At 36.2% G+C, this 22,316-nt stretch overlaps 1 protein-coding gene across 2 annotated transcripts; it reads left to right on the top strand.

Moving 5' to 3' along the window:
• Positions 1–1,664: 1,664 nt before the first annotated feature.
• On the top strand, positions 1,665–21,075 carry LOC128985901 (kelch repeat and BTB domain-containing protein 3-like). 2 transcript variants are annotated; one of them, XM_054405874.1, is made up of 5 exons: positions 1,665–2,024; positions 10,559–10,698; positions 12,058–12,265; positions 13,538–13,688; positions 20,027–21,075. In XM_054405874.1, exons 1-5 carry the CDS (start codon positions 1,920–1,922, stop codon positions 20,737–20,739), a joined length of 1,317 nt encoding a protein of 438 aa, XP_054261849.1. In that variant the 5' UTR covers positions 1,665–1,919; the 3' UTR covers positions 20,740–21,075. The 2 variants fall into 2 exon arrangements, with proteins under 2 accessions (XP_054261849.1, XP_054261848.1); XM_054405873.1 differs by lacking the exon at positions 20,027–21,075 and adding an exon at positions 16,470–17,585.
• The last annotated feature ends 1,241 nt before the right edge of the window (positions 21,076–22,316 follow it).

The raw sequence follows: 22,316 nt of genomic DNA on the forward strand, positions 1-22,316 counted from the left end.
ATCATGGTGTTGCACAATGTGATATAGGCTAATTAAAAACTGACCGTGAGTGCAGTTCCAGTACCTCCAGAAAGGCTCAAAGTGACCGTGAGTGCAGTTCCGTAGTTGGATTAGGACCAGGGACTGACCGTGAGTGCAGTTCCAGCCCTCCCGTCTGCTGTGTCTTTTAAATCGAAATTTGGTGGGGTTTGGTGGTCAGATGATAAAAGTGTTGTGTATAAACCTAAGAAGTAGAGTTTAAGTGGAAAAAACAATGATAGCAGATCTTGACAAGAAATAAGGAAAACCAAAGTGTAATATGGAAAAGGACTGACCAAGGGACACAAGTACGTTGTTGTCAAGAACAGGGGTTTCTCAATGAGCTGCAGACAAGCCAAATTTTCCTGGCTTTTGTAGCAAGTTGTTTATAATAAATTGTTGTAAGATTGTATGATTTTTAAAGAAATAAAATTAATCTCTTAAACCGGTGACAAGTTGAAGGGGAGATACAACTAGCCGCAGGTACAACTATACGTAGGTACAAGTAGGCGTAGGTACAACTAGTCGTAGGTACAAGTAGTCGTAGGTACAAGTAGTCGTAGGTACAAGTAGTCGTAGGTACAAGTAGTCGTAGGTACAAGTAGACGCAGACGTATGAGGTACAAGTAGACGGTGACGTTCCCGACTAGTTGTACCTGTAGATTTTTAAGAGGTACAACTAGACGTAGAGACAACTAGACGTAGAGACAACTAGACGTCCGCACCATCGTCAAGTTGTCTCTACAGCTTTGGACGGGGTACAACTAGACGCCTGTCACCAAAATGCAGCAGGTACAACTAGACGCCGGTACAAGTAGACATCGCCCCGGTCGTAGCCTACCTGCTGAATTTTTATTTCAGGATTAGTGTTGCCTACAGTATTATTTTGAGGCTTCTGATTGGCTGAGGGAACATCATTACCGCAACGATACGGTTGATGCCAACAGCCTCGGTGGTGTAGTGGATAGAGTGCTGGGCTGATGATCCGAAGGACCCGGGTTCACATCCCACCCGTAGCACTATTTTTGTAGTGGATTTTTTTCATTATCAACAAGTTTGGTTGGTTTGGTTAGGTTATGACGGTTTGATTTTATAATTAAAACATTATGAAATTGAATTTGACCCATTTATAGTTTTATTTTATGAACAGCAATATTCTTTCCGGTTAAACCATCATTTGATTTTTCATTGTTAGCAAGTTTGGTTAGGTTATGATAGTTTAATTTTATAATAAAAAAAATTATAAAATAGGATTTGAGGCATTTATAATTTTATTTTATGAACAGAACTATTTTTTCGATTAATAAACCTTCATTAGATTTTTTCATTGTCAGCACGTTTGGTTGGTTTGGTTAGGTTATGACGGTTTAATTTCATAATAAAAAATATAAAATTGAATTTAAGGCATTTATAATTTTATTCTATGAACAAAAATAATAATTTTTCAATTACTAAACCTTCGTTATAGTCAATCAGAAGCCTCTAAATGACGCTGTTGGCAAAATTAATCCTGAAAAACAAATTGTGCAGCCTGCCTGCACTCTGCCTGCAGCCATGTGATTTGATTTGATGTCGATGTCTTCTTCTTCTTGTCTTGATGTGATCGTCATCATCATCACGTGTTGCATTGACGACGTGTGTGAGAGAGAGCACGGTCTCCTTTGGTGATAGACGGACAGCGAGACGGAGACAGCCAGTTGCGAGTTTAGTGAACAGTGAAGCGATTCATGATAATTATTTTGATAATATTTCAGTTTTCAGCCACGCCTTTTTATTGCAAATTACATTACAATTAAAAACTCATACGCAATAGTAAAATGAAGTCAAATCCCTTCCGACTTAGACGTTATTGAACTAAGATTTGTTGAATTAAATTGTAAGTTAAACTTAGGCGCTTTAAAATGGAAACAGATCAACTTGCTCCAAAATTTATTCACTTTTTGTTTTCATCCAAACCCAAATTCGACTGTTATTTTGCATTCGGGAAAGAAGGCCAGGAAAAACCAGTAAGTGTTCTTTACTTTATTTACCTATCTCCGCTCCACCAGTAGCCTACTTTTGGGGTTTTTTCTCTTAGGAATTAGGCCCTAGGCCTAGGCCTAGAATCAGAATCAGAAATTATTGATTTGTCATTGGACGTTACAACAAATGTATTGACAATTGTCATAATGGCTTCAGTCAGGCTAGACTTTACAAATAACATGTCTGATATGTTAATTTTTTAGGTGTCAGCTCTGTGGATTACCAACAGTAGGCCTAAGCCTATAGAATGTGATTTAACAATAAATACATTTTACAGAATAGTCCTAGACGTAACTTATTAGCCTACTATAGGCCTAGTAGGCTCATTAAGACATTAGGCCAGGCGCACACAAGCGATTTTGGGTTCTATCAACAGTTGCCAATTAATAGCGGGTTTGCGCAATTTACAGAGACTCTGACTGAAGTCTTGCGACAGTTGCGCAGGAGTGTGCACACAGGCGACTGTTCAAGATGAAATTGGACAGTAGCCTACAGTATGGTAAATGACACAACAATAGTAACTTATGTAGCCTACTCTGTTATTTAGATTTCGCGCGGGAAGAAAGAAGAGGATTAAGTTAGAGGGTTGAAATCTTTTGTAACTCCCTCCTCCCACAACGTCTTCTTCAAATTGATATCAGAATAGTCTTTCAATTACTTTAACCCTCCGAGTGTCCATAGTTTAGGCCTTAATGTCCACCTATTTTTGGCCCCTTTGCAAGGTTTTATTAAAACGGATCGGAGAAGCTTAAAACAATGTTAATTCTAATGTTCTATATACCATTTTGTTTGGAAAATCATGGGCTTCAATATTATATATAAAACATAAGGAACATTTAAAAAAAAAAAAAATTTTAGGTAAAAAAATATATAATTTCGAAAATTTTCAAAAAAAAAATAAGTTCGCGCTCAATGAAATTGTATAAATTATAGGCCTATAAATATTTGAAAATAGCCACTTTGTTCTAAATTTAATGAGGATTACAAATATATAATCATATAGCGAGGTAAGTTATCAAATAAATAAGTTATGAGCGAAAAACGGATTTCAGTACATAGCGTTTAGCTAAGAATGCATAGCCTAACCATAGCTAGGAATCTGGCTGATAATTTACATCAATATCACTACCTACTTCTTCAGGATCATCAACCAGCACTTCAAAACCACTTAAATCTTCTTATAATGCACCACGTATATCACTACTTTTGATTTTTAACACTAAAACAATGATAAACGTAATAAAACACATCAGTCATCGGTCCGGGGGAACCTAGCTGTTTACAAATACACGCACGTCAGCTGTCTGCTACAATATTTTCGGAACTAAAATGAATAGCGCTTAGAGACAGACCTCTGGAGAAAGCTTAGAATATTACGGAAAGAACGATACCTAACTCGATCCAGTTCAATCCGATTCAGTCAGTCATAGAGCCTTCGCCGTAAACGATGTTTGTGCGTCTTAAACTCGACGCGTGACCCTACACAAAGTGTGTTGTGCGTCTTAAACTCGACGCGTGACACTCGGAGGGTTAAATAAAAAGGCAGCCTCTTGTCAACTTTAAACTAATTGTTAAACTTAAAGCAAATTTATAAAATATTTGAACTGGCAAACTATTTTCTATACTACAAGTTAAGAATTTATAGTTTGTTGTAGGCATAACTGTATTTATTAACATTCCAAATACCACATAAGCAGAAAGGCCTATCTTGCAAATTCCTGCACTGGACAGAACCACAGAGCATAGGATAAATATAGAGGCGGCACTTGCCGTCTGGAGTGAAGCAGGCTTCTCGTACCAAGGTGGCAGCCGGCCCACCCTGTCTGCATTTACATTTAAACCATTATATTGTTACCATGGAAACCACCAATCAATACCTATTTACTTTTAAAACTCTCACCTCAGAACTTTGAAAGCCCGCGGGGCAGAGTCATAGGTCAATATCGAAGGGAGGAGTTCTATATGCAGGTACCCTCGGAGCAGTAGCTTCATCTAATTCATTAAGTAGTATAGAATAACACAGTGGTAATGACGCCGTGTTTTCAAAGTTCTGAGCCCGACTCTCTTACCAAGATGGCGGAAATGGGTTTTACTACTGATATAGCTGTAGTTATGGGAGTGGCGACTCTATATTTATTCTATGCTTTGTGGACAGAACTCACAATAAAATTGGCTTCAGTTGTTACATAAGGATGATAAATCTGTTGTAAGTGGGGGTATGTTTTATCTATAAATAAAGAACCATTGACTTTTGGATACCTACTAAAGACTGATTGTATCATTTGCAACCTATAATTCAAAAATTCAGTAAAAATAAGCATAAAATAGCACAAGGCCTATAAGGATTATTACATTTTTTTTATTGTACAGTAGACTTTCTTTAATTTGGCTTCGGTTGGATCGGCTGCCAGGTGGTCCGGCCCGGTCTCAGGGGGACACGTCATATCGTCACGGGCGAAGGACCTTCGACAGGATTCAACTCGAATGTTTAGTTTCCGGCTATAGAAGTAAACAATTCATGTCAGTTTAGTTGACGAGTGCTTCTATGGTTTAATTGTTGCATATTACTTATGTAAAACTATGTTACTTAAGCTCAAAAATACCTAGAACATTTTATAAATAGTTTTCTTCAGTCTAATATGTTGAAATGCAGTGTATCATTAATTAAATATTTCGGACCATTTTTGTATGCGGTAGGTTCCTCCAATATTGTTTTTGAAACACCACAGTTTATTTGACAAAAATAAATTTTAAGCGAAACAAAGAAATAGCCATCGTTATCTTCACGGTCAAGCTATCCGCTTGCACTGACAATCATCTGCTTTTTACACAATATCTGTATGCTGTGCGCTTGCTATCTCACAACAGTTTGTGGTTGGGAGATTAGTAACCATGGCAACTTGTTGAATGTGTGGATGAAGAGAAACCAAAGAATGAATAGAAGAACAAAAAAGAAATAATAAGCGGTGTTTTAAGTCATCCATTGTTATCTTTATCCTATTTTACGACTGTCGTTATTATCTTTAAGACCAAGTACTATGATTTTATGCTGTTTGATGAGTTATCTGATGTTTTTATCGACATTCTTATGTTCTGAAACAACATGTAGTAGTAGCCTATGCTGACTACGGTAGCAGTAGCTTGCAGTACTAGACCTTATTGTTCTGTTCTTTACGTGATTAATTGCTGTACGTACATTGTTGTGTAATTTTTGTTTTGCTTGAGTAAGATTGATTTTAAACGTTACAGTTTTTATTACTGAACCAAGTATAATGACTTAAGATATATGATTGGGCAATACTATTATTTGTATTTGGATTATGTAAAATGCAAGTTAATTATCATATTAACGTCCATCAGTGGCGGCTCTAGGACCTGGTCAAGGGGGGGACTCCGGGGGGTTTGGGGGGTGTGGAACACCCCCCAAGAGAAGAGGGGGGTCCGGGGGTCCTCCCCCGGAGAAAATTTGACATTTTTAAAGCCGTTTGGTGACTTTCTAAAGCAATTTTTAACGCCTAAAACTGTGTCCAATAATAGCCCAAAAACTCCCATTTCACCTGTTGTTTGTCATGAGCAAGTATAGCCTACATAAGTAGGCCTAGAGTAGAGTAAAGTATATTTTTTAAATAGTTTTTACCAATTTATTTAATAGATCAGATTTATTATCCTAACAGAACTAGGCCTATATTAAATATGAATAGATATTGCAAAGCATAACAATTAATCCTCTATTGTGGTTTCTATTTCATAATTTAACTTGCAATTTTTAAACCTAGTTTTAATTTTTACTGGTCAATTTCGGAATTTTGGTGGAGGATTTTGACCCTCTAAACTCTAAAATCAATTGGCATGTATAAACAAGAGAAATTGGCTCCCTCTTGTTTTGAAGGTTTTTTGCCGCTGCGCGTGCGCAAGTCTGCAGTTGCGTCATTAGTAGTGGTGTGTTTACGTTGTTCTCAGAATGGCGCGCATTTTACCCCGCACTACACGTATATCTGTAGCTCTGGCGCTACCCGCCCGTCCATACAACCTTCAACCTTCTCCCCCCATACCCTCCAAAACGTAACTACCCTGCGGGCTGTGAACAATCTTAATAATTGGTGACTCATATTATTAAAACTAACACTAACTACTAACATTCTAAATACATAGGCCTACCTTAATTTAATTGTTTGAAACAGAAGTTCATCCGTCGGTCCTTCTGCTCCGAGAAATGTTGGATGACAAGCTCGTTGAAATTGTGTGTTTTTAAAAGTCCCTTCTCAATTGAGCACATTGCTAGTGCATTCAGCCGGTCTTCTCTCATGGTGTTTCTTGTAAATGTTTTTATGCGTTTAAGCGTTGAAAAACATCTCTCACTTTCAGCATTGGACATGGGAATTGTGCAAATAATTTTTAGAAGCTTAACAGACTCAGCAAGGACGCCAGTTAAATTGTTTTCATAAATGAAGTTTAATAACATCAGCGATCCTTTGGCACTTTTAAAGTCATCCCTGCTATAAATTACAGATAGCTCTTGTCTTAGCTCCAATTTATTAAGACCAAATATATTTACAGCAGCTTCCAGCTCATTTTCGGGAAATGTATCTTTATATTTGGAAAATAATGTAGGCTCAAAAAGAACACCGACTGACAGATGGTCTAGGAAGCTAAAACGGTCGTTAATTCCGGTAGTTATGACATCGCACACTTCCTTAGCAACAATGTCTTTTCTATCACTAAAGCGAGCGCGCTTTGTTTTGGGTTCGAGTTCGGTTTGTGATGACTCATCATGTAGTGATTCATTGTCTCGACTACATCCAGCTGCACTTGCAGTGTGTGTATCAGGATTGGGAGAATTCCTTATCTCTGAGATAGCCTTTTTAAAATCGTCTACGTATTTCCGTGCTTTTATGCAATCAATACTGCGATGCTGGATTTCATTGTAGAGAATATCTACATGAGGCATAATTTTGTTAAAAAATCTAAGCCAGTAAATAAAGTCCTCACTTTGGAGGATGTGTTGTAGGCCAATAGCTTGGTTTATGGTTTTGTAGTCATTACTGTTGTCGTCAACAATTTTCCCAAGACATTCATCAATTTCGTGGTTGTAATTTTGTATTGTAGAAACGATCCTTGATTTGTAGTTCCATCTAGTTGCTGGATTTTTCGGCATGCGTTTTTTAACGATGTCGTCAAGAACTTTGGTTCGTTTTGTTGACTGAGAAAAAAAAGCTGAAAATCCTTCAATATTGCTGAAAAATATCTTAATCTGTTTGTTTTGAGTAGAACACCTCTCTACAATTAAATTTAATTGATGTGCATAACAATGAACGTAGTGGGCGTTTTTATAAACTTTTTTCACCCTAGCCTGTACGCCAGTATGTTGCCCACTCATCGTAGCAGTGCCGTCATAGCTCTGGGCTATTACTTTGTCGGGGGTTTTATCCAGTCCTAGCTTCTGCAATTCACAAAATATAGCCTCACTAATTCCCTCAGCATTCAAACTCTTGGGGTTGACATAAGTGATAAATCTCTCTTTAATTTGACCACTCAATTCATACCTAACAATAAAAACCAATTGAGATAGTGTAGCTACGTCTGTGGTTTCATCTGCTTGAATTGCTACATAACTGCTTTGGCGAATTTCCTCGGAAATCAGTCGATGGCAAACTGAATAAATCGAGTCAAGCAAATCGTTTTGAATTGTTTTAGAAAGGCCAACAAATACTCGATTGTTTGCCTTTTCAATGTGCTGTTTCAGTGTAACATCTATGTCAGCCATTAGATTAATCAAACCTCGAAAAATTCCAGGATTGTCTGATGAATCACGTTCATTGTGACCCCTTAGAGCTAATTCAAATATACCACAAAATTTAACTGCATCGATAAGTTTGTTTAAAATATATCTGTTATTAGCAACTTCTTCATTGTGTTTTTGAATATTTAACCTGTAGGCATTGTCCAGCTGGCTTGCTATATTAACTTTACCTAAAACTGCATATTCGATACTAGCATTTATGTGTTTCTCACTAATTTTATGTTTTTTTACTTTTTCCGCCAAGTGTTTTAAATCTGTCACACCATTAACAGTCCAAACAGAGTCACTAGCATTCATAACCAAACAGTAATAACAGAAGAAAGCATTCTTTTCGTTACAGCCACACAACCACTCAGCATTGTTGTACATAGATTTGTTAAAATTTCTAGAAAATCCTTTTCTACTCTTGCAAGATTTTTGAGATTGCGTTATAACTAAATCAGGTTTTGGCGGGCCTAGCAGCTTTAACTCAACTCTCTGTTCAAAACTTACCACCTCGCAACTGGCATACTTCGTTGAAATGTTTTTCACCGAATTCATTGTTCATTAATTCGCACTACACACTACTACACTACACTTAAAACGAAAAGAAACAGAGGTACAGGTACAACTGTATATTAATTAATTAATTAACTACTATAGTATACCGGCGGCACGGCACGATAACATAACCTCACAAAACTAAAATTTGACTGATCTCTACATAATTGCGTTTGACAGATCGAGATCGCTCGCTGCACCCAGCGCTTGTTGTGGCAATAGTTTGAACTACTGTTTGGACGGAGTCCCAAACGCCCTATATCTGTTGCATTAGAGCCTGATGCAGCGCTGTGATTGGTCGAATATTTCCATGCAGTTTATATGGGAGTTTGGACTCATACCTACTGCGTCCCGGCGTACTACCTGTTGCAATAACATGTGGCGTCCTCTACTACCCGTCCCAAGAACATTGACCCTACTGACGTTTATGTACATTGAATGTAGGATTGTAAATTATTTTTAAGTATGTTATTATTTTTTTTTTTTACTATTTTGTTGAAAAAGGGAGGACTCCGTCCCAGAGTCCTTATGGACCAGCCGCCACTGACGTCCATTTTATACAGTATTAGGTGTTTTATGGGTATGTAATGTATGCTTATGTCATGTTGGATTTACCGTGGTTTTCAGTTATCCATGGTCTCCCCCCCCCCCCCATTACCCCGGATAATTGAGGTTCTACTACGTCCGGTTAGTCCGGCCGTATTGTAGTCCCGAGGTGGCCGAACTAGAGGGAGTCTACTGTAATACCATGGATACTATAGAACTTCTTTAATCTGTGGCAATACATATTAAAGACATGTAGAAATAATTAACATTAATTAATTAAGGTACTGTAAATAAGTGAGAATGCAACAACTTTGATCGCTTTACTTTATTCTATAACATATTCCCTGATCGCAGCAACATCCGCGATGATTTCTCGAGATTTTGGATATCTGTGCTGGTGCTCTTATACAAAAATCACCCCAAAATATGTGGGGATTTCCTACAATCGTTTCAACAAATCGTGATGATTCCCCGCGATCACAGCAGTTCCGTAATCATTACTTACGTTCACAGCCAAATCCACAAAAATTTCTCTTCATCACGGCAACACATGTAATAATGTCTTCTGGTTGCGACAACATTCGTTTATCTTCCATGCGACCATGTGAACCCCTATATTTTACACAACTGTGGCAATCGGGACAACACCTTTGATGATTTCACACGATCGCGACAAAACCCACGATCGTCTCCAGCGATTTGTTGAAATCCTGTGACTATTTTTTTGGGATCTTGTCGTAATGATTCTCCGTGATAGCGGAAACACCATAATTGCAGTAATGTTGTAAGTGTCTTACACGATCGCGGCAACATCCACCACTATCTCAATACTCGTGACAATCTTCGTAATAGTTTCCTACAATCGTAATTTTCAACTAGGTATGCAAAACGAAAGAGGCCATTCGGTGAGCACCTAATTATTTTTTTAAGTAAAAAAAAATACTGTGCGATGGAGGCCCCGGGCGCTCGCCCTGTCCGCCCATATGTAAGTTCGACCCTGCTGCCGGTGCAGGTGGGCCTCTCCCTCCCACCTTATATTTAAACTTTGCTTGATCTGTGAAACATGATCTCAATTAAGTGGGCCTAACTTAGTTGGTGTCGAACTTAGTTTATGTAAAAATGAAACAAATAAGCTTAACACAGATTTTACCAAAAACATTTCCTACCACAACAGAATTTGTCAGGATAGTTCTTTTCAAAATTACCGATTAGCGGAACTTCTGTGGTTGTCTTGCTAGAGAGCCTAAGGCTCATTAATGATGAATCTGCAACAATCTAGTCTAGGCACAGAGCTGGCACTCGGATATGGTATAGCTTAAATCTCAGGTTAAAAGCTTATGCCAACCTGAGAAAAAGAAAATGACGTTAAAGTATGTTATAATCTGTTGACGATAAACAAGGCTCGAAGTTACTTGTTTTGACTATTTATTCTAATACGTAGGTATAATAGAAGTAATTTTGGTATGTATATTATAGTTCGTCAAACTATATTTTTTTTTTACCCTCAAGTCACTGAAACTATTCAGGAATACAATGATAATTTTAAAATTATTTACTATCATAAATGTTAATCTTAAACAGGTCGTAATTAATTGCACATTAGGTTACCGATTTCCAATTTATCTTTTTAAGGAAAGAATTGGAGCTGTCAAGTTAATGTTGATGGCTCACAGTGAAGTTTTCAGACTGCAGTTAGAAGACAGTGGATTGGCAGAGAAGAAAGATGTTCCTGTCATAGACATCCATCCTGACACGTTCAAAGGAATGTTGAAGTGAGTTTATTGTGTTATTGATATAAGGGGATGGCTTGCTGACAAAGATTTTAATTTACTGTACACAAAGTCAATTCTTGAAAAATATGACAGGACAGACAAAAATAAATTTAAAATTACATTAATTTTTAACCTGGTTCACAGGGCCAGATTTAGCATTTTTGCGCCCCTAGGCCCAAATAATTTTGGCACTTTCCTGTTAAAGGGAACATTCATTATTATCGATGATTTTTTCGATATATCGATATTTTTGTTTACCGATCCATTACATATTGACAACTGATCTTGTTTAGGTTAAAATAGTCTATTATATGGATTAAGAATTGAAACTGTTCTAAGCTAACCTAACATAACCAACCAAACTTGCTGTACTATTTAAAAATTCCTTTTGATAACAGAAAAGGCAAGTTAAACATGGAATGTTACACGGCAAGTTTTTGAACAGTTTCATTTCATTATTGTTTGTTGATACTGAACAATATTTATCGTAGTTGTCAGCTGATATGTTTCAATTTGTTAATATCGATATATCGAGACAAAAATCATCGATAATAATGAATGTTCCCTTTAACAGGAAAGTACCATAATTTTCCGCCCCCTAGTCTGGTCACAGTTACTTTCCTTCAAACCTTTATTAAAAACTATATCATGCCCATAGGCCGAAGTTAATTATTTATGTATGGCTAAAATCTCGAGAACTGTTGGTCGGAGTTAAAAGTGACCATATACTAAATGAAAAATTATTAAATTTCCAACAAAAATGATTTTTACTCTTTTATTTTATTCTCTATGGTAATCAATTTATAGGGCTTTAAAATAATGTGTTTTTTTCTCTAACTGTAGGGGTGCGAACAATGGTGCTTGAGCTTAAGTACAGACAGTTTGAGAAAAACGCCTTATTTTAGCGCCCTATAACTCGGTAACCATTAGGAATGAAATGAAAGTGTAAAGATAATTTTTGTTGGAAATTTAATAATCTTTCATTTAGTATAAGGTCAATTTTAGCTCAGACAAATTGTTTTCAAGATTTTAGCAAAAAAAATAAAATAGAGGGCCCTGTTTTCGCTGATTGGCACTAGAGCTCGCATCATATTTATGGGGACTTTTGATATAATCTTCCCTAGGTATCTAGAATAAGTGTGCAAGGTTTAAAACTTTTGGATTTTTTCGGAGGTTGGGTCATTAATGAACCAACTGGTTCATATGTAACCAACTGGTTATATGTATTGACTGAACTATAAGTAACCAAAAATTTTTTAAATATTTTAATTTCCTATCGTTATTATGGACTAGTACACTGCTATATTTATGAACTGCTAATCTAAGAAGTTTAAGTAACACAATTTTAACCTGTTTCAGATATGTTTATGGCTATGACACTACTGCTACAATGGCTTTTGATGAGGCAGATGATTTACTGTATGTTGCGGAGAAGTATTTAATGAAACCTTTGAAAGACAGCCTCGCTGCTAGACTGATGACCCTTTTGAACAAAGACAACATTTGTTCCTTGATGAACAACCCTGCCTGTTACACTCATCTGGAGTTGGACTCGGCCATTACCAAGGTTAGTTTGAGTGTTTTTTGTAGATAGAAAATAGCCTTGAAGTAGGTATACACCTGAAACAGAAAAACACGTGTCGCATTAGGCGCAACGGAGCTTTTTGTTCATTTGCAGGTTATGGCAACTTCTCCCTTACCTTACCTTACCCTCTGGCCTTAGCCTACCGGTACAGCCCACGATGAGCCTTGGCCTCCATCACAATATGTCTCCAATCTTTACTATTTCTTGCTCTCTGTCTCCAATTCCCAATTCTCAGAATCCTTAAATCCTCCTCAACATCCTGCAGGCATCTTTTCCTTGGACGGCCTCTCTTTCTTGTTCCGTACATTTGACCATCTATGCAACCTCTCCCACATGTTGAGTTATTGACAGCACCCCACATTTAATTGCTTAAAAGTAGGAATATGTCGATTCTCGGACATTGGTGTTGGTAAACGGACATTGAGAACCTATCGTAAACTCAATATCGATACCTCAGATGTCTAAGAAGATCAGTGACCAAAAAATCACGCTTTTTCCGCAATTGTGGATGACGTTCTCATGGCCGCAGAAGACGATGATGATGTCTACTCGACCGCTGGAGATGTGCGGGTTTTGCTGACGATGACGTCATCGTGATCACGTTATTACCTCGGTCTGACCAAAAATCTCTGTCATTCCTCTCTTTATCCTGAAATTTCACTTTGATAATATTTTCCAAAATTTGATTTAATCTTTGATGAGGTAATATATATAGTGTGTTTAGAAGGGCTTGGTCCTACATGTGAATGGGTTAGTTATAATTTTCTATTGCTGCTTTACAAAACATTACTTAAAAACACCCCATCACTCCAAAATTACCGTGTGTAAGTAAATAAAGACAGGGGTTGATGTAGTATAACCAATCTATATTGACAGTTGGGTAAAATTTGAAAATAGTGGTATCGGAATCACAAATTGATAAGTTTTGGCATTGATAGGTACATTACTATTTACAAACTTATTTGTCACAATGTTCTATGCAGTGAGATAAACAAGAAAAAACCACACGTTAAAACCAAACTAAAGTACATAACCGCTCTAACCACTCGTTAATGCAGGAGGGATATCTCCTTCAGCTTCTAATGCAGACCAGATATGCCAACATTGTCACAGAAGTTTTTAATCAGAGCTAAAGCAGTTCATTTTATTTTATCAACCACTTAAAAAAATAGGAACAACAATGGGATATTGATCTTGTTTGTACAATGTCTTAAATATAATTTTTTAACTAATGTACTGTTTGTATATTAATAGATTCTGAAATTCGAGACGGATCAAGTGTTAGCAAGCCCAGAGTTTTTGTCAATGAATTCTGACAGTTTCCTCAAGATTTTGGAACAGGACGAACTTGCAGTTCCCGAAATAGAATTGTGGAGAGCAGCAATTAAATGGGGAAAACACAGAGGTAAGAATTTAGATCTAAAAATTAGTTTACTTTTTGCACTTGTAAGTTGAATTTGAGTGCAAGGTGAGTTTAGAATGGAGGATAATTATCTGGGTAGCTTTATTGAAACGATTTATCAAGAAGTGAATTTGTTTCCATTTCTTACTATTTTATACAATTTTGAAGATTTGTACAGTACATAAAACAATGGCTGATCTTAACCTTCTGTTTGGTTTGCACATAAGCCAAGTATTACTGTAAAAATGTACAGTGTTAAAAAAAGATGTGGACATAATTAATGTAGTGATATCTAAACATTTTTATCTTTGGATTGTATCAACTGATCTTAATGAAAATTGGTGTATGTGGTTTAAATTACAAAGAAATGATCGATTTTAAGAAAACATCTGAAGAAATTTTTTTTAAGCTTTTAACATTTTCTATCTTATGACACTATGTTCAAAGATCAAATAACTTAAATATCGTGGTTTTTAGTTACAATCAGGCAAACCTGACTAGTTTAGCCTAATTTCTATACCATTTTATCAACATTTATGTCCCCATAAACACGTAGCTTGTGTATGTTCAGTTCAGGGTTTCTAGTAGTCGGGAAAACGGGAATTAGTATTAAATTACAAAATGGTCTTGAAAAGTCGGAATTTAGTCTTTATGTTGATATCAAAGTCGGGTATATTCATGATTATGCCGCTTTCGCGCAAGACGACAATCACGTTTCCGTGACTGAGGGAAACAATGATGGTGACTACACGGCCGCAGAAGATCTTTGTTCATGATTAAGCTGCAATCGAGCTAGACGACAATTATATTTATTATGTAGGTTTTTCGTGACCGCAGGAAATGATCATGATTTTTCCACGTTAGAGCAAGCCGATGAAGATGTCTGCACGGCCACGGGGGATATTCATAATTTTCCCGAGGTCGGGCTAGGCCACGAACACGTTTTTGTTGACCTATGTACATGCCACAGAAGATTTTCTTCATGATTTTGCCGCGATCGCAGAAGACGATAATAATGTTTCCGTGACCATGAAAGACAATGGTGATGATGTCTGCACGGCCGCGGAAGATGTTCATGATTTTGCCACGATCGCGGACAACCATGATGATGGGTCAATGTTGATGTCTACACGGCCACAGGAATTGTTCATAATTTTGGATGATGACGATGACGTTTCCATGACTGCGGGAGACAACGATGATGTTTCAATGAGCGCGGCAGTCAATGATAATGTCTACACGGCCGCGGGAAATAATCATAATTTTGCTGCCATTGCGGACGACGATGATGACGTTTGCGTGACTGTGGCAGTCAAAGAATGATGTCTACACGGCCTAAGAAGATTTTCATGATTTTGCCACAATCGCGGAAGATGACGATCACACGTGACCGCGGAAGATGACGATCACACTTACGTGACCGCGGAAGACGACTATGACGTTCTCTTGACCACGGGAGACGACGATCTACAAGGCTGCGGGAAATGTTAATTTTTTTCTGTGATTGCGGACGATGACAATGACGTTTCTGTGACCGCGGCAGTCAATGATAATGTCTACACGGCCTCAGAAGATTTCCATAATTTTGCCGCGATCGCCGAAGATAATAATGTTTCCGTGACCGTGAAAGACAATGATGATGTTGTCTACACGGCTGCGGAAGATTTTCATGATATTGCCACGAACACGTACACCAATGATGACGTATCCTTGACTGCGGGAGTCAATGATGATGTCTACACGGACACGGAAATTATACATAATTTTGTGGCAAATGGGGATGACGACAATGACGTTTCCTTGACTGCGGCAGTCAATGATGATGTCTACATGGCCTCGGAAGATTTTTATGATTTTGCCGCGATCGTGGAAGACGACGATAACGCTTCCGTGACCGCAGATGGTGACGATGATGTTTCCGTGACCGCGGGAGTCAATGATGATGTCTACACGGCGGTGGAAGATTTTCATGATCCTAAAAACCCAAATTGGTTTGTTACATTTTTTTATTGCTGTATTTTTTTCTTTGAATACTTAAAAACACCCCACTATCTTAATAATACTTGATGACATAAAGCAAGGCAACACTATCTCGTCTTGCAGCATAAAGACAGGGGTTGGTGTAGTATAACCAAATTATATTGAAAATTTGGTTAAACAATAAAAATTTGTATATTTATGAAGAATCGAGAATCAATACATTTTGGTAACGACACATCACTATTTTTTGATAAAACTAGTCTTGAAAATTCTGGAATTAGTCTTGAAACTTAAAATGGAAATAAACTAGACCCTGTCAGTTGTTCTGTCATTATGTAAAGCGCATCTTCTAGTTTTGCACTTTGTGGTCTGTACACTCCCACTACCTGTAGGTTTTGCTTCTTGAGTTTGATTTTGTAAAGTGTAAGGTGGTATCGTTGACTAGGTCTATACACTTCTCAATTGACTATTACTCTCTCTACTGTAGGCTACTTATAATCAGTGTGCGTCTGTGCGATTCAGCCGCAAATCTCACTTCAACACTTATCACAATTGCTGTTTTATTGTAAAATTATTGAATTTAAAATGCACATCGTATAGGCCTATGATGGGATAAAAACATATTTGGTCACGCAAATTTCTTTACAAGATGATTTTTCACATTAAAACTGCAAGAAAATTTTTCTTTTTATGTGTAAATTAGCTGTTCTGAACTGTACACAGTTTTAACTGACTACTCAATTCCCGTATCTAGGACGGGCTAACACCTCGTCATATTTTAATATGGAACATGTTTTTTCCCAGCTGAGTCGGAAGATGATCCGAAGCTGGTCCGCCAACAACTCTCAGGGTTGACTCAACAGTTGAGACCTTACTCACTGAGTCCGGAAGACAAATTGGAAGTGATTGGTTCTGGGATTTTAGACACAGAAGAAGCCAACAACTTGTGTCATTGTCATTTTAAAAAGGAAACCCTTCTAACTCTTGGTCAGTTTTCAAATGAGACTAAATCAAGGACAATGGCAAAAACAAGTACTGTCCTTGATCAACTAGAAATTATTATGCCAGAACTGGAATATAGCTACAATTGGGTTTACAACTTTACTCTGACTACCAAAAGCCATGCAATTGAGCTGTTACCACTAGAGTGTGAATCATATGATCTTAGACCAGGATACCCTGTAGATAAGACATATAAAGTGAGCTGTTCAGCAACAATAATAACTGAGTGGACCAACTTGGATGTGTATGAACCTGCAATAAACTTGCATTTCAGTAAGCATGTCAAGTTTGGAGAGAAGTTAGAGATTCCTCTAGTTGTTGATGGGAGAAACATAACCTTGAAGCCAAACACCCAGTACTATGTTGTGATGCAGGTGAAAGGGTACCACAAGATGAGATACAGTAAGACAAGGCCCAACATGAAAAATGATCACTTGATTCTAAGAATATCCAAGAATTGTGATCACTACTACTTTCCCTCAGACAAGTTGATGTACAGAGCAAAAACAGTGGAATAATGTCATTCTATAAACAATAATTTAGGAGTTTTGTGATTTTAATTCCATTCAAGTGTGTGTGCAGAAAATTCATATCTTTTTATCGTTGTTTATGATTTTCATTTAACTCTGATCATTTAGGAATAATATGCATTTTGTAAAATTATTCTAATCCAAATTTAAATACATGCAAATTCAGTCAAAAGTATGTTTGGTTATGAGCATACAGTTTGTGTAGTAAAGGGCAAATATCCAATTTTCAACAGATTTTTTAGTTTTATCCATACTGATGTAGAAGTGGGATGCAAAGAGTCTTGTCTTTAAGTTAATTTAAATAAATTCTTGTTATTTGTTGTGTGTGAATGTATATGTGTACCCTAAAATAACACATTTTAAAATAAAAAAAGATCAAAAACTTTAACTAAGAATTGATTATTTTAACCTGTTTCAGCCTCGAAGAATCGTTATAACAAAATTCAATATGTGATTCAATGTAATGTATGTTGGATTTTCAATTTTATCTGATAACTATTTGATTTGATTAAATCAATCATTTAATCAATACAATCTTTAATCATCATGTTGCAAATGTCTACTGTACATTTTAATACAGTAACGTCAAGTAGGTGTACAGTATTTGTTGAAATGAGTAACATACAGTACAGTAATATAGTAGTAACATTAAATATGAATTTATTTCCTTACTAAATGGAGCATCAAGTAAAACAATCCTTTAAGTAGTGAACTTGTTTTAATCTTAAAATCCATAATCTTTTGCTAAATCTACCAGCTTTTGTTTCTCCTTAATGGATTTCGACAGACGATTGTCATTGGAAAGAAAATGACTTGGTTAATCATATGACTAATGTAGCTTGCTTACTGAGCGTGAAATTGATATCAACACTAAAATATTACATAGTTCACAATAATGACTTATAATGTCTATAGGGTTCCTACGCTCTAACAGAAATGATAGATTTCCTTTGCTTTATTGCATTTTTCTTGTGGCAGGCCGTGTTCTGTAATTAACTCATTGGGGAAGGAATTAATGTGCTACCCTCAGGACCCTCTGTCAAAAATTAAATTTACCAAATGTGTAGACTTTTACTTTAATTGTTATTAAAGAAAACCTTTGGTAATAATTCTTTTGCCATTTTCTTCACAGTAAAATTGTCTACAAAAAAGTGGTAATATGATAGTCAGTTAAAAAAAATATAAAGATTATAAAATAAATTATTTTAAAAACCTATTATTTACAGATTCCAAGATAAATCCTACCAAATGACACTACTGTTATAAAGTTCAATCACTCAATCAATTCCCTATGTAGAAAAATCACAAGTTGTTTACTCTTATAAGTACTGTAATAACATAGAAAAAATAATGTTTGTTTTACCTTACCCCAGCTGATTTTGGGTGATATCTGGTTTCCATGGCAACACAATCTTGTTTGTTATTCGCAAAAATAAATGAGTAAGTATGCAAAACAAGAAGCAAGATATTTATAAACTTTAAAAAAGTAAGAAGAAACAAAAAAATAAAAATTAATAATAATTAAACTAGTGGCACTGTGTAGCCATGACACAAGCGGCAGTCGTAAGTCAGCCGCCGGGACTGCAGCGGCCGTACAAGTAACGCTTGTAAATCGATGCCAGTAGGTTAATATCATCTGGTTTTTTCTCATGTAAGAAATGTCTATCAACTTTTGAAGCCAAGTTGTTAATGTTTTGGTGCGCTATTGTGATTTTGTTTTGATTTCATTGTATAAGTTTTGATCGGGGTTTGTGTTTTGGTTGGTGTCATTCAGGGCGAAAGTTGATTCTATGTTTTATGGTATGTTTGTTTCTTCCCCCCTAAAAAATTGTTTAGGGTCTTGTTTGAATCTTGCACTGTTACCTGGTTATGTTGTTGACATTGTGGTAGCTTATAGTGTGAGATCCCATTTGTGTCCTCTATGTGCTGGCTCTAAAAGGTTTCAAGTGATTCATCTGGTTGCAGTGTTTTAGCGGCACAGGGAGGTCCTTTTTGTACCTTAAATGTCTGTTTGTTAACAGGAAGGGTGTCACAGATGGGGGATTCTTGGTGTGCACATTGAGTGGGTTTAGGACGAGGAGTAGAATTTAATATGCCCTGGAGGGTAGTAAATTTTGCTTTTGTATTGTTTCTGTCCATTTCTTTGCTTTTCTTCATCTGGAGTGACACACTAAAAATATTCCTATTCATTACCCTTAGCTTTTTCCTTATTGTGCCGTTTGCTTTGGTTTTTAGGCTTTCACAAGATGGTGTGGGTAGTGTATCACTAGGGGAGATTGTATTCTTGGCATTCTCTTGCTGTAGTATTTTACATTCAATTGCTGCCAAAGTGTGTTCTGTTTGTTCTTGTGGGGTCTTCAGCTTAGTTAGCTCAAGTATCAGGGGCAATGAGCTGTTTTGTCTAGGGAGCTCAGAGCTGAAGGTTTGAGATTCTAAATAATTAAATGTTAAGGTGTTTTTTGCTTGGTAATTTTCTGAAATTGTATTTCTTGTTTGGTTCTTGATAGTTTTTTGTAGGTTCATGACTACCTTTTTAGATTAAAAATTACTTGATCTTTATCCTTGTATTGATCTTCAACATTGTTGTTAGTTTAACTCTGAGTTGTCTCTCTTTGAATAATATTAGGATAAACTTTTGTCATTGTTCTCTTAAGCAGTACAATATATTACTGTAAATAGTGCAATAGGATTGGGATTGGTCATGCTTGTTTTAGACTGATTTTATTAAATTCTACTTAATCGTGAAGGAGATCGATATGACAAGAACTTAATAGGTTTTCTTGTAACTTGTAACTATCACATTTTAATATGGAAAATGTTTTTCCCCAGCTGAGTCGGAAGATGGACAGCTGGTCCGCCAACAACTCTCAGGGTTGACTCAACAGTTGAGACCTTACTCACTGAGTGGAGACGACAAATTGGAAGTGATTGGTTCTGGGATTTTAGACATAGAAGAAGTCTACAATTTGTGTCATTGTCATTCTAAAAAGGAAACTCTTCTAACTTTTAGCCAGTTCTCAAATGAGACTAAACCAAGGACAATGGCAAAAACAAAGACAGTCTTTGATCAACTAGAAATTATTATGCCAGATAAGGAATGGGACAGCTGTTTCACTTACAACTTTACTCTGACTACCAAAAGCCGAGAAATTGAGCTGTTACCACTAGAGTGTGAATCATGGGATCTTACACCAGAAGACTCTGTGGATGAGACATGTAAAGTGAGCTGTTCAGCAATAATAATAACTGATTGGACCAACTCGGATGTGCATGAACCTGTGATAAACTTGCATTACAGTAAGCATGTCAAGTATGGAGAGAAGTTTGAGATTCCTCTAGTTGTTGATGGGAGAAACATAACCTTGAAGCCAAACACCGAGTACTCTGTCAAGATGGAGGTGAAAGGAGGCCATAAGAGGAGACACAGTAAAAGAGAGCTCAACATTGAAAATGATCACTTGATTCTAAGCATATCCAAGACAGGTTTTGGGTACTGCTTTCCCTCAGACAAGTTGATGTACAGAGCAACAGCAGGGGAATAATGGCAATCTAGAAAACATTAGTTAAGGACTTTTTGAGATTTAAATTCCCTTAAAGTGTGTCTGCAGAAAATCCAAATCTTTTTATAGTTTTTTATGATTTTCACTTAACTCTGATCATTTAGGAATAATATGCATTTTGTAAAATTCTTCTCATCCAAATTTAAATATATGGAAATTAAGTTAAAAATATGTTTGTTTATGACCATACAGTTTGTGTAGTAATGGGTAAAAATGCAATTTTCAACAATATTTTGTAGTTTTATCCATGCTGATGTAGAAGTGGATGTAAAGAGTCTTGTCTTTAAGTTAATTTAAATAAATTCTTGTTATTTGTTGTGTGTGTATGTATATATGTAGGCCTACCCTAAAATAACACATTTAAAAATAAAAAAAGATCAAAAACTTCAACTAAGAATTGATTATTTTAACCTGTTTCAGCCTCAAAGAATTTTTATGACAAAATTCAATATGGGATTTAATGTAACGTATGTTGGATTTTCAATTTTATCTTATAACTAATTGATTTGATTAAATCAATCATTTAATCATCATGTTGCTAGTGTCTACTGTAGGCCTACATTTGAATACAGTAACGTCAAGTAGGTGTACAGTATTTGTTGAAAAAAGTAACATACAGTACTACAGTAATATAGTAGTAACATTAAATATGAATTTATTTCCTTATTAGATGGAGCAGCAAGTAAAACAATCCTTTAAGTAGTGAACTTGTTTATCTTAAAATCCTTCATCTTTTGCTAAAAACTAACAGCTTTTGTTTCTCTTTAATGGATTTCGACAGATGTTTGTCGTTGGAAAGAAAATAACTTGGTTAATCATATTACTAGTAGCTTGCTTGCTGAGCGTGAAATTGATTTCAACACTAAAAAAATACATGGTTCACGATAATGACTGTTGTAATGTCTAGAGAGTTCCTACACTATAACAGAAATGACAGATTTCCTTTATATTGATGTTATTTGGTCCAGGATCTCTTCTTGAATATTAAAATGGTATAAAATTACCTGTTTCCGTCTGTGATCCTATATTTGTTGTATAGAGCAACCGGTTTCAAGGTTATAACCTCATCTTCAGGCTCTTGTTGTTGTGTTTATAAAACTCGACGATCTCGCAAGAGTGACAACAAGAGCCTGAAGATGAGGTTATAATCTTGAAACCGGTTGCTCTATACAACAAATATAGGATCACAGACGGAAACAGGTAATTTTATACCATTTTAAGATTTCCTTTGCTTTATTGCATTTTTCTTGTGACAGTCTCGTGTTCTGTAATTAACTCATTGGGGAAGGAATTAATGTGCTGCCCTCAGTGCCCTCTGTCAACAATTAAATTTACCAAATTTGTAGACTTTTACTTTAATTGTTATAAAAGAAAACCTTTGGTTATAAATTAATAATTCTTTTGCCATTTTCTTCATAGTAAAATTGTCTACAAAAAAGTGGTAATTGGATAGCCAGTTAAATAAAATTATAAAGATTATAAAATAATTTATTTTTAAAACTATTATTTACAGATTCCAAGATTAATCCTACCAAATGACACTACTGTCATAAAGTTTA

This window comes from Macrosteles quadrilineatus, unplaced genomic scaffold (assembly GCF_028750875.1).
Source record: "Macrosteles quadrilineatus isolate MER2022 unplaced genomic scaffold, UCM_ALF_1.0 Scaffold_2__2_contigs__length_208266976, whole genome shotgun sequence".
In the NCBI taxonomy this organism is placed as follows: domain Eukaryota; kingdom Metazoa; phylum Arthropoda; class Insecta; order Hemiptera; family Cicadellidae; genus Macrosteles; species Macrosteles quadrilineatus.